The 14,300-nt window shown below is 40.6% G+C and overlaps 1 protein-coding gene across 1 annotated transcript in view; it reads left to right on the top strand.

Moving 5' to 3' along the window:
- The first annotated feature begins 7,615 nt into the window (after window positions 1-7,615).
- lekr1 (Leucine-, glutamate- and lysine-rich protein 1) overlaps window positions 7,616-14,300 on the top strand; it is a 72,788-nt gene continuing 66,103 nt past the window's right edge. Inside the window, exons 1-2 of the mRNA XM_068714979.1 lie at window positions 7,616-7,690; window positions 14,117-14,220. Of these exons, the coding sequence (XP_068571080.1) occupies window positions 14,134-14,220 (87 nt within the window). The 5' untranslated portion in view covers window positions 7,616-7,690; window positions 14,117-14,133. The remainder of the gene's footprint in view (window positions 7,691-14,116; window positions 14,221-14,300) is intronic.

The raw sequence follows: 14,300 nt of genomic DNA on the forward strand, positions 1-14,300 counted from the left end.
AAATAGTATTTAGATTGAGATCATCGTGATGTAACTTTGTGTGTTTCTCATGAGTTCCCTGAGACTATACTGTAGGATTTTTGAATGACCAACGCTTTCTATTCTAACTAACAAGGCGTTTATCATTATGTTGCGCCTCCTCTTAACCTCTAAAGAACGTGTCTTTGATAATCTGTTCTCTCTCTTTGTCTTTATTTCTTTCTCATGTGTCATTCATGTGTTGTTCTCCCCCCGAGAGCCCCGAGATAGTTTTAATGGCTGGGCGTGCCCACGCTTCACATGCAAATGTGGGAAAAGTAACGACCAGGCAAAATCAAGAGAAAGATTCAAAACAAATGCCTAATTAGTAGCTGGGGATTCAAATGGAGCCAACAACACCACAGCCAATATAACAAACATTTTTGAAGATGGGGAGTCGAGAGAGAGAGAGTGATAAAAATGTCAGGTTTGAAAGATGCGTTAATGTGCACTATCTGGTACAGAGAAAGCACACATGGCTGACTAAGGGGGTTTTGTGTGTGTGTGTGTGTGTGTGTGTGTGTGTGTGTGTGTGTGTGTTTGTGCGTGTGAAAGCCATTGTGCACATCTGTGTATGTATGTAGATGTCAGCCTTTTTTTCTTACGTGTGTCTAACTGTATGTGTTAATTAACTACGATATGCAGAGAGCATTACCGAAGGGGAAATAGATCTGGAACAGCTCAAATGCAGCCACCTTGCTCAACCATGCAAAAGATCAGACTGACGCTGTCAAGTTCAGCTCTCGCTTGCAGATTAAATGATCAAAGGATTATAATCTGATTTTGGATCGCAGCCTTGGATGAATTTAGAATTCATTTGCTAGATGTTCTACAAAGAATGAATTAAGCAGGTATAGACAGGCAAATACGAAGAAAGAGAAGGGTGAAATAAACCCTGAACCGATTTGCTTATAAAGAAAGCAATCTGTCTTTTTCACCCCTTCTACCGTAAGTTTTTTTCTGTAAAGTATTAGGAAATGCTACTCCTGAATGTTGGCATCCCCACCAGGGTCAACAACAGACAAAACAATATGAGTACCGAAATTAAAATGGATAACTTTGTATATAAGCAGGCGGCCAAATCCCTTAACGCCCTCCAAGATCCCAATCCTAATAAACTCTCCCGTGGTCTCTGCCAAGTCTAATTTGGTCACTCTGCTTCTGTTTCTGCACAGAACAATCTTGATTAAGATACACACCCCTCCAAAGGGCCTGACCAACTCCTTATCTTACAGCAAGGAAGTGAGGAAGGAACGATCAACACTGACACAAAGGGTGGGCCACTTGCGATGTGAGCCGGCCATGTTTTGGACTTTTCTTTTTTTTTGTACACTGAGCATTACGACATACAAAGCGTGATGAGAGAAGGATCTGCTCAGAATTTATGCTACGTGCAAGGAACAAACAATGAATGCTATAAACACTATTTCTTGACCAGGCTTCAAATTGCATGCATGAATACCAAAACACATGTATTGCACATGTATTACTGCTGAAGCCAGAATATGGTGGAAAATAAACCTAAAATAAAGTAATTCTACCTACTCTATTTTCAGAATACAGCAAACTCACATTTTTGTCTGACATGAAGTGCATCGTACATAATATTAAATCAATAATGTATGATTTAAATGCAAAGCTTCCACGGAGCATATAATTCATGTAATACATATTAAAAGACTAAATAATAATAATTAAGCACCACAATTATCCAGGTCCAGTAACTCAAAAATCCATTAAAAAGACTATCAAATGTAATTAGTATTAAAAAAAGAGAATTATATTGAATAATATGATTTAATTTACATAACCATTTTACAAATGATAGCCAATTTATGTAGTCTAATAAGAACAGTCTTCTCTACAGCCTTCTCCCGAATATTATCTGTACACCGTGTTGTGAGCAGATTCATGAAGGAACTATGGTTGAAAGAAAATAGTTCCAGTATGAAACTGCTCACACCAAGGTCTAATGAGTGACTGGGTCTGAAATTAGACATTGCTGTTTAGTTTAGCTAGTTATCTAGGCAACTCACACCAAAAAACAAATCTAGATTGATAAATAGCACTACAGGTAAGACTCATCGTTTCCCCCTCCGGTTAACACTTTTAGCTCTGTTAGAACTGTTCCCATTGTTTGCACTGTTCAATGCTGTTAGCACTGTTAGGATATATTCTCGTAGTGAGCACCTTTAATGAATGACAAGTGAAAGAGAAGAAGTAAAAGAGGACGTGGGAAAGAGGATGTAAAAATGTGGGTAGGACAAGTGTTGCTCCTGTGTTGCACATCTCTTCCCTTCAGCAGGGGTGGTCCTCTGGCTAGATAACCCCTGCCAGACAGCCGTGGGTGATAGAGATCAGATTGAGATGACAGACTGGAGAGCTGCCCAGAAACACACACACACACACACACACACACACACACACACACACACCTACACACACACACAACGTAATGAGGAGGAAATTAAAAAGACATTCTGTAGAAAGAAAAGAAAAAAAAATCAGCACTTTTATTTGTCTAGTTTGAGAAAAAGAAGTGAGTGAAAACAGAAGGCTGGAAGTTCTTTGTTCTATCAAACAAACACGCCAACTTCCCAGAACCGTCTGGTGAACCTGCAACAAATGTCCTTTAGATTATCCTCAGTGTATCTTTTACAGTTGAGTAGTATACTTTATCTTAAAGAAGAAAAACACTTCCTCATGTTGTAAAGGGGGCTCTTTTTTGATTATGTTTGGATTGGTTTGGAATATCTGGTTGTTGCTCAGAGGTAGAGCGAGTCCTCTTCTAATTGGAAGATTGGCGTTCAATCCCTGGTTCCTTCGCATGTTGAAGTCTCCTTGGGCAAGATGCGGAACCCCAAATTGCTCCCAAAGGCTTTGACATCTGTGTGTGAGTGTGTGTGTGAATGGGTGAATGTTGACATGTAATGTACAGCGCTTTGAGTGGTCAGAAGACTAGAAGGTGTATAACAATAATCACGTAGCCTTCTAACCAAACCATGCACAAATGGAGAAGCCTTGAGGACAGCTAAGTGTGAGGGACAAACAAAACTTTAAAGAGGAAAAAGACATCAGAGAAGGCAGAGAATTTCAAATATATACAGAAAATAGGTAGTTTCTTCACTTCTGTAAACAACTGCTCTGCTAAAGCAGCTGCTAGCAATGAGACTGCGCCTGTTGCTGCAAGTTCTTGAGAGTAATGACCTTAAGACAACATTTCCAAAATGTTTATGTTGCACTGAGAATTTTTTTAACATCGCCTGTCTCAAATTGTGTGGGTGAGAGGTTGTTTCCATTTAAAACTGATCTGAGGACTATAATGTTACAGAGAGGAATTTCTGTACTTTCCCGCCATCGAACATTAACTTTTTAGTTTTGCACCAGTTTGCATATTCAAAGTCAAGACAGTGGAGCAGAAACCGCCGATCCTTCTGACAGACTAAAAACATGCAGCTCAGATTGGAATTTACAAGCAGGGGATAAGCATGTAGATACTCTGTACTTAACTCCGCCTATCCGTGAGTATCTTTGTGTGTGTGTGTGTGTGTGTGTGTGTGTGTGTGTGTGTGTGTGTGTGTGACGTGTGAGAGGCTCTATCCACGAGGTCATTGTCTCTGGGTCCAGACGGCTCCGACTCAGGTTCTCAGTGTGGCTTCACTAATCTGCCTTAATTATGTCTCACAGCCAGCTCACTCACAGTCACACACATACATTGACTCCCTGTCTCCTTGACTCTCTTTTCCCTCTCTTTCTCTTTTTTTCTCAGGAGACCAGAGTCTTGGTCGCCTCAGGATGGCTAGCAGTGCATGTGTGTGTGTGTGTGTCTGTGTGTGTGTGTGTGTGTGTGTGTGTGTGTGTGTGTGTGTGTGTATATGACACAGTGTTACCCATGCAATGGGGCTACTACACTGCCAACACACAGCTCAAAGGACCCTCTTCACAGCTTCAGGGTGAAAAAAAAAAACCCAGACTCAAATGCCTTCGTGACTTACCATATAGTACAAGGGGTTTCCACTGCGAGAGTCATCCGCTGCACGCATCACACCCATCTCCCCCATCCTGCCACTGTGACGCATATCTTCCTTGTGCTTTATCAGCCGCCACGCCTCGGGGTGTGTGGTAATGCAGAAGATGTGTGGGCATCCTAAATCCAGACTACCTGACCAGGTTCATGTGGGTTCAGTTTAGGGGGAAGCCCTCGCTATGAAAGAATTTAGTCCTTTGACCCATACATTGGTGATTGTTGTTAAGATATAGACATTTTGTAATGGGTTGCAAACATCGAGTGATCCAATGATTGGTTATTTGTTATTTTGGGAGTTTTAGCCATCTTTCTAGTAACATTATACTCACCAAATTAATGACTGAGATCTGGAAATGCAACAACATCACTAAAAGGAGGTAAAATAGGGCAAGAAACATGAGCAGTCAGACAATCATACAGGTTGGAAACAAATCCCCAGAACTGATTTTGGAAGAGAAAACAAAAATGTGTTATTACCCATTACCCATCATGGTTCACCTCCAAATATATTACTTTAGACAAAATTGTTTGCTTGTCTGATCATCTAACTGCTCTAGTTTCTTGCCCTGGAAGACTATATCTCAACAATTACTTTGATTAAAACAAAGTTATCATCACTAATAAGAAAAATGGCCAGTCCTATGAAAGTGAGACCCATGCTGGTATGAACCAGAACTATCCTAAACTCTGAATTATAATGCCAGATGAATATGTTTTATTAGTTACTTTCCTATGTCCCTATTTCTCTTTCTTCCTCTTATTTTCTCCACTGTGTAGCACTCATATTATTATTACACATTACCCTAGCGTTTCTGCATGATAGTAAGAAATTATCATCACAATAAAAAATAATAACCATGGGGTTCATTTGATGCTCAACAGCTGAGCCTGCAATTTACATCCTTATTGTTTTCACAAAACACTCTTGAACCACTCCCTCTGCATGACTTGTTGTTATGTGAACACATAAAACGTTTATCTTTGGTTTTGCCACCAAATACAGTTTCATGGTACAATAAATCTAAAACTAGAAAATAGTTACACTACCACAGGGGCGAAAACTGTAATCACCATTGAGTATGTAATCAAAACCATAATATGGTTATGCCAATAAAGTGTTTTTTCCATATCAGATTCTGCTTTACATTACATTCTGCTCACTGCCACTGACACTTATAGAACAAAATAAAGTCTCCATAAAATAATCTATCAAAAACATTATTGTCATGTGGAAGTCTTTAGTTTGTAAAATACATTTTCAATTGTGTTTAAACAGCAGTGATCATGGTGTAGGTCAAAGAAAAATATGTGTGGCATGAACGAGGAAATGAAAAGTATTTGAATTCATGGGAGCATGCACAAAAGGAATCAAAGCATAAAATGAACCAGTGTTTAGGTAAACAATCAATAAAATTAGGTAGAAAATAATTCAGTGAATTTGATCAAACAATCGACTGTCCCTGAACGCACCTTCTATTATAGCACATCTATCCTCAGGCATAATGAAGAGCTATTCTGAATTGTGGTTGGCACTCATTTAAATTGCAGCGATATATGTTGAAGTGAACTCTACTTAACCCTTAGTAATTTATTCAGAAGGCAGGTTGGCCTTACAGGACAAACCTGTTCCTTTTCAAAGGAACTTTGTGGGGCCTTCGGCCTGTATGTCAGTGTGTGTGAACCCCACTGAGCTCATTAAACTGTTAATATCGCTATCTTCCTCTTCACAAAACCTGAAATCTCACAAGATATTGCATGCTCAATGGCTGAGACACACAGCACTGCACATACACACACACACACACACACACACACACACACACACACACACACACACACACACACACACACACACACACACACACACACACACACGCGCACACACACACACACACAGAAACACTCACATACGCAAACACAGCCTCGCAAAGCTTTTCTGACTAAGTGCGTGCCTGACTGCTTGCTTAAACACACACACACACACACACACACACACATACACACACACACACACACACACACACACACTCACACACAGACGTACACACACACGGCTGCAGCACAGCGCTCTTATTTAAACTGATGTGAGTGCTGTCACGACATCCGACTAGTCCTATTTGTTCCACAGAAGCCTTGGCGTGAGAGAGCAGGGTCACCCCACTGGCTCTCATGCAAATCCATTCAGCACACACACGCGCGCACGCACTCACAGACACACACGCACACACACTTAATGGTCCTGCAGATAAGCAAAAAGACAGAGAGACAGACAGGCAGGCATGCAGAGATTCAAGCAGAGAGAGAAGAGTGGACAGGAAAACTATTGGGCAGAGAGCCGAACAAACTGAAAGACAGACAGACAGCAAATAATAATAAAATGTTATGAAATTGACAGTTATCCTGAGCTACTCCACTTACTAGTGGCCTGGTCTCGCAAAGCCAGATCTATCTCCACTGCGCTGGCCCCCACAAATTTAATTATGGTACAGGGGGAAAAAGGTGCACGTGCTTGTTTGTATTTCTTTAAACCAATCACAAACGTAGTAAGCACAGCTAAGCCACAGGATGAAGCGGCCACGCCCATGCAAAATAGATAGGTGAGATAGGGGAAGGGGAGGAGAATGCCATGTGAAATACGCGGGCAATGGCAGACTAATACCCATCGTCTAAATCTGGTGAGTCGGACTATTAGTGGCCCCAAATGGTAGAAAGAGGTTAACTGTTGAATTTAAAAACTTTGGTGCAGGTGGAGGTAGTTTAGCCTTTTAAAAACGAGGCCTATTTGCAGGCCTCAGCTCGAATAAAGATAAGAAATACCTAATTAATTGTATAAAAAAATAAATAAATAAAAAAAAATTAAAAAAAAACAAAACTTTTTTTATATATTTTTGAGATGAGAAAAATCATGGAACTATCAGAATACATGTTACTGGTTCACATAAGATAAGGATGGAACACAGCAGAACTTGGAAAACTCAAAAGCTCGATCTTGAAAAACAGCACTTTTAGGGTATTGTTTTTTGGAAAGTATGGGTATCCAAGACTTTTAATATGCTGGGCTCTTAGAACAACTGATATAGGCTCTATATACACAGCTATACATAGATACAGTGAAACATTTATGAAATATAGAGCATTTCAAATTAGAAAACTGATCAAATACTCCAATATTTGAATAAAAAAGTATTTTTAAAATTCAAAAACACTCTATATCACTTCTATGTATCACTCATGATGTTCATTGAATCAATAGACCGAAGATTGGACCTTTTTTGAGTGTTTTAAGCTCTTTCTATGCCCTTTTTAGTTATTTAGTTTAAGGTCAAATCCTGCTTCGACTCTCTGTTCAGGGCTGTATCTCAGCCCCCCCTTCTCCGATTTTCACCATTGAGACATCCTTCGAACCGTAGGAGCCAATAGAATTGCCTGGAATTGAAAGCTAGATGATTGACAGCACTATTAGCCAATAAAGCTCAAAAAGGTCCAGCTCTGAAATCTGATTTGCTGAGCTTCCAACCCTCCCAAGAATCCGAGGAGTGTCGGAGAGACACGAATCGAACGGATTTACACGGAGCACCAGCAGCTGGACAAACATGCGTTGGAAGTACGGAGATATTCCATTTTTTCGCTGAGATTCGACCAAAAGTAAGTACAATATTCGATGAAAGCTGTGTGACTTTTTGTGTTCGAAGCTGAATATCTCTGCGATGGTTTACCGGGGAGAGAAATGGAAACTATGTCCGTAATCTCCGTCAGGCGCTCGTGCTTTTTCATGCTGCATGTTCGTAGGTAGCACGTTGCTAACGGAGTGTAGCAGCCTTTTTCTCCGGTCTGTCCCAGTCATATCGAGTATGATTTATGATATTTTGTTATTTGTTTGCTTGGCTGATGGGAGATGTGTTTGTCTCGTGTAGAAGTGACCTAGTTCATGTTGTTTTCAGGACGCTGAGGTTTCTGCAGAACTATAACATCACTATATTCGTTCTTCGTGGGTTCTCTGCCAGTTACTTTTAACACAAAACTCTCTAAGTTTTGATGTACTCTGCGTCCAAATGGGGGACCCTCGGGTGTATCTGAGGATCAGCTACTGAGGGGAGGTTAAAAGGTCAGGGTTCAAATGGGGGGATTAGTTGCGCAAGTTTATGCCATTTAATAACATAGAGGCATCCATTTCCTTTGTTTATTACACTGTCTTCTTCTGGGTGCACTGAACTGTGTATAAAACCAGAGACAAGACTTTAGGACAAAAGTTAAGTTAATATAAAATGAAACCGGTGAATTCAGACAGAGCTAGCTAAGGATCAAGGCGGTGAAAATGGTTACAAGACATGTGACAATAAAGCTTTAAAGGTTACTTGTTTTGAGTGGTTTCTTATAGATTGAAGTTATTTGCACTTATTATTTGATGTTATTATTCTAGATGTTGTTGCATAATAGCTACAAATATAATAATCATTTTTTCAGATTTTTGTTTTTCCGCATGAGAGGCTGCTCTTAAATGTATTGGGCATTCACACAAGCCAGCGAGAAATTGGCTGGCATCTGTGTGAATGAACAAATCAGTGGTCTACAAATTCTTTGTGAATTAGGTTCAGGAGGTTACACACAGTGACGCAACATAACAGGTGGACGAGACTTAGATTCAGATGGAGTGGACAGGGCTTGTAAGTGGAGCATGGCGTGCACAATAGGATCATTTGGTGTCACCAAAAGAAATACCCAGGAAAGCAGCTCACATCCGACGAGCGCAGGGAAAGCGGTGGGTGGGTTGGACTGTTTGGGGTAACTGGATGAGTGAGTGTAGAACTGCTTATGTCACAAAAGTTATATCACAATACAAAAAAAGTAAGACCTTTTAATTCCAAAGTGTGTGTGTGTGTGTGTGTGTGTGTGTGTGTGTGTGTGTTCTGAGTGCTTGCGTTCTCCCTTTTTTATCGTCGGTCACAGTTGTGTCTGTGGAGTGCTGGTGCTGCACTATCTTGTGGGGATTTTGGTGAGTTAAACCTGCATGGTTGGCCATTGGATTTGTCCCGCATAGCCTAGCCCAAATATGTCAAGCGTGACAATATTAGTCATTTCATGCCAAAAAAAGAATAGTGGGTCATATTCACCCCTCCCTCTCCCTCTTAAATCCGTGCATGCACACACAGACACACACGCACTTTCGCCTGTCGCCCCTCCCCCTCTCCTCCCCCTCCTTCTCCTTCCCCTCTCTCTCTCTCTCTCTCTCTCTCTCTTACACACACGCACGCAAGCACACACTCAGCATGCTTCATTATACACTTGCCCACACAGCATAGCGTGCCGGAAACAGACTCAATAGATGCCAAGCTCCCGGTCCCTGCAGGCTCAGTGCCCCTAAAACACTGGATGCACCTTCCCAAATTAGGTTAATTCACTTTTGCCACAGAGAATGCCCAATATACAGTCTAGTGGTCTCACAAACCATTATGACGGAGAAATAATTTGATTATTTTGGGGGAAAACTTCAGCTCCCATCAACTATTAACCTGGCTGTTCAATAATCAGACCAGCTAAAGGGAAATAGATATGAGCTTTACACAATAATGACGACAATCAAAATGTTATGATGACACTGATGTAGCCACATACTGTATATGCAATCAGACTATTCTGAAAGTAGGTTAGACGTTTTAAAAAAGAGAGATCACAAAGAGAGCTCTGATAAACTTTACACATGCTGGAATTATTCTTTTGTCTATTGTCCATTGTGGTCCAGTTCAGTAGTGCTTTGTGTACGGCGCTGCATTACAGTAAATGCCTGCCACTGCTCTTCTTCCTATGCCCTTATCACAAGGGGTATTTGAGGATATGACCGGTTTCAGAGAGGGGAGTGAGACAGAAAGAGGAGGGGGAATGGAGGCAGGGGCATACAGAGAGAGGGCTTGTCTTCCCTCTACCCTCTTTGGCACAGTATGGTGCAAGGCTTGATTACTGTCTCTGCCTGAATTCATTTTTCCCCCTTTTGTCATGTTCACCAATTTCTTTTTTGTGCTGTGGAGGCAGATAAACAAGCACGGAAGGTAGGCTAGACTTGTGTGGGCGAGTGCAATTTGCATCAGAGCGACTGAGTCTGCACGATTCAATGACGGGTCCAGAAATAGCATGAACATGCATCACAAATGTAATCATAGCAAAGAGTTCTCTCTCCCTCTCTGTGATGGTGGGTGGGTGACATTAGCCCAGATTAAGACACAGGTTTGCTTTGGTCAGCCACAGAGAAATGAGGGCAATTATATCATATAAAAAGGCAAAAATGTCTGTCCAAAGACATTTACAAACCAACCCAGCCGGCCCTGCGGGAATGTCTGGCCGTTATTTCAAATTACTTCTGAGGCAATGAATTAAATGCACACAACCCAAACAGAGCATGCAGTGTGACCTATGCATGCAAGCAGGCAGAGCTCAGCTGATGTGACTTCAAGGCGCTGTCTGCCTGCGTTTTGTAAACAATTGCTTATTCATTCTCTATTATTACAAACAAAAATAATTATGTGTACTTTAGAGGCGAAGGAGGAGAACTTACTCTCACAAATTGTATTCGAGTCATCTTTTTTATGTGCGCTTCTGGGAAGACTGTTTTAGAAATTTTAGAAATTATACTTGTCGGCCATTTACATAGAATTACATCATAAATATATTAAGTTACATGAGGCGATCGATATCAGTTTCATCTTCTTGTATCTTACAGTAATAACTCCTCACATCTCATCTGTTGACTCTGTTGTTGCAAGTCATATTGCCACAGGAATGCCACTTGCCTGTTCATGTCAATCAGGGCCCTTCCTGTTATGCTATGTCTCTGGCTGCCAAAGCATAACATTTGAAGCGATGAGCATTACCGACCGATGATTCCATCCCCTGAGACTGTTGAGGTTGTGGTGGCAAGGCGTAACTTACTCATGATGCTAACACAAGAGGCTTCCTCACTAATGGTTGATGAAAATAGAAAAGTGTCTGAGGTCTAAAGATGGTCCAGGGTTAACATGGCTTTGTTAGGGAATATTAGGGTATTTCCCCTCTAAGTGGGAGCCATAACCTCCTCTAATAGGACATGCTTTTTATTTGCTATAACAAACTGAATTAAATAACTTAGCAACGTATTATATGTGGTTATTTGTGCACGAGACACAAAGCAATGCTCATATTAGATTAATTATAATGCTTTTATTTTGGGAGGAAAGTAAACTTCCTGTGTTAAATCCCGCTGACTTGATACTGAACGGTCCACACTGCGTGGCTAAACTGCGTCGTAGCCATAACAACCACCAAAGCACACGGCTCGTGTCAGGAAAAAGTCAGTCAAACATTTTAGTAAGTCAATGATTTTTGTTCGACTTCACTCCGTAAGAGACTGTTGACTATGGGTAGGTAAAGGTTTGTTCAGTTTACGCATCGATACAAGTCCAAACAAAAAGCTTCATTCGTGCGTAATTGCGGTGGTAAACGCTGCGTTACGCGAGAGTCCGCACTGATTTGTTTACAGGGCACCAATTTTTTAAATTACCGTAATTTCATTTCCGACTCAGTTTATTTTATTTGTTTGTCCCTCATTTATTAAACAAAACTACAGCAATGCAGAGTGTATGATACATAATGTTTACTGTGCCTGCGTCTGCACAGAACTGCACTTTTGACACAATGCACATCGCAAGTAAACTAATCTAATATTAGTTACATATACTCAGTTAATAATGAGTATATGTAACTATTCAACTTCATTGTAATATAAATGATATGCAACCTCTGCAATGTAGTTTACATTAAGAAACTTAAATCTGCTTTCTAAGGATATATATATATATATATATATATATATATATATATATATATATATATATATATATAGGCCTACATGCCATTCACCCACAGTTTGCCATGTTATCCATGTGGTGTGCATGCATGTATTTGGAAAAGATGATTGAAAAAAAAATTTTATTCTCTGTATCCAGGGATTAATAAAGTAGTTATTCTTCATCTTCTTCTATTTGTTAGATAACACTAAAACAAAACTTCATGCTGCTCACCTTAAATAAACAATTGTCTTGTGGATCAATGAAATCTATCTATTTCAACCCCATCTGCTTCCTTCAGGGTGGGGTGAGTTGGGGACATTTCTTCATCTTGTGTCCTCCCTTCCAGAGTAGCCGAATGGTTTTTTTTCCCTTCAGTGCTACTGAACTACGGGCCCTTATGAGTCTATATGTTCGTGCATGTTTCCTCTCACGACTTAGGCATGCGTCCATGCAGAATAGATGAGTTTATGAACAGCTTGCCTCTCTCACATTAGACTGATTAATAGTTCAATCAGGGCTAAAACGGACAAAATGTCACGGGGGAACAGTTGTCGTGCAAAATCAGCTCTTTATATCTGCGGCCATCCAAAAGGATAGGCCTGCTTAATGCTGTCACAGGGTGTTACTAATTTATCTGTGTTGTGTGAGCCAGCGATCGAGGATCTCCGCCGTGTTTTAAATGCAGAGCCTAGAGACAGTAGGGGGGCAATCAGGCTATTAGCGTGCGTGATCATGAAGCTCTTTGACTAGGCAGGGTTTTATATATCTGCACTGGTGTGTGAGTGAGGAAGAGACCGAGGGAGTACACGTGCTTGTTTACATGCTGGTTCTTGAATTATTGGTTTGTGTGTCAAGTTAAACCTGCCTGGCTTTGCATGAGTTCTTAGATTAGATGTGCATCTGTCTGTGTGCTGTGTGGCCAAATCCTTGTGTGTTTGTGCTGTACATTTTCCTGCGTCTTCTCTCACTCTATTTCCCTCGCATGGCCTGTGAGGGCATTTAATGTCTGGCATGCAGACGTGCACAGGGAACCATCTGATAGGAGAGACCTCTGGCCCTAAGTTGGCCAGAGGTATTTAATCTGAGGTCAAGTGTTGAGTTGGCGTGATGCTTTTCCCCTCACTAATGGTGCGCTGATAGATAAACGCCCTGAGAGCTTGCACACACACAGCTATAGACAGACAGAGGTTGCGTTAGGCTCTCAGTGTTCTCCTCGCACGACCTCACTGGCCACTATTGCACAACATGGGATAGCTGGACTTTTCTTAGTTTGCCATTAAGAGGCTGAGCACAGCACAGGGTACACAACTACATGTTTTTTCTTGCCCCGTTTGACTGATTTTGTGGATATTTAACAGCCTTGAAGGTTGAATCAGTCCTTGTTAAACCTATGTGCCGACCTGCAGTAGAAGACAAGCTAATATGGCGTGAATACCCTTAGCTGTAAAATGCCATAATCTACAGTCTATAAGCTTAATGCCATAAGCTCGACTGATTAATCTATTGAATAGATTGTACGGCAAATGGGTTTAATATGGTGGACATCACGCTAAGGGATTTGCCCTTACATTAACCTCAGAGGCTAAGTGCTATTCATCAGTTTAAAAGTGCCACACACTTTTATCCTGAAAAGAGTCAAATGTTCCTGGGTAATATTGGGAAGAACACATTGTCTTAGGATGGTTGTAGAAATATTTTGGTATGAGGATAATATTTATTTTAGAGTGATTAGGAGGCATGTTTTCTTTTTACACACATTGTATTTTGTCTTGAGGCTGCTACTGTTAGTCATTGTGTTCTAACTTGAAATGGGCTGGATTTTATACAAGAATCTGGAAGTTAATTACAGAGAAAAGAGAAAACACAGGGAATCACCCCACAAGAGCTCACTTCAAGAACTAACAGATAGAAGAAAATAATACCTCTGAAACAAGATCGTGTTTCTCCCTTAAAAGCTTAAAGTCGGGATGAAATAAAAAAACATGCCTTTTTAACTAACTTCAACAATCTATGCAAAGAATTTATATTTTTCTGTATTTAAAAAAAAAAAAAAATTCCAAACATTCAATGGTGTAGATCCTTGATTATTTTGTGCTTTTAATCAAAGCAGGGAATGTAATGATGTCTCCTAGGCTTTGGGAATTTGTGAAGCTTTGTTACTATTTCTGACTTTGTATAGACAGAATTATTATTCATAACACACACCAAATACCATTTCCAGTAAAACTAATCCTGCTGGTTTTCTCGTGTCCAGGAGACAAGGAAAGATCTATGGAGGCGGAGCAGGAGGGAGAGAAGGAAATGAAGATGGTTCTTCAGTGTCCTCCGATCTACCCACTGCCTGAGGAGATAAAAAAGGTAGGCAGTTCATGTTTCTGAAATCCCCTGGCAGGTACTTGTATATTTTTTATTTGAAGTTACATCTGGAACATGTACAT

Source organism: Cebidichthys violaceus, unplaced genomic scaffold, assembly GCF_023349555.1.
Source record: "Cebidichthys violaceus isolate CVI_PGR_0920_01 unplaced genomic scaffold, fCebVio1.0.p SCAF_1, whole genome shotgun sequence".
NCBI lineage: Eukaryota > Metazoa > Chordata > Actinopteri > Perciformes > Stichaeidae > Cebidichthys > Cebidichthys violaceus.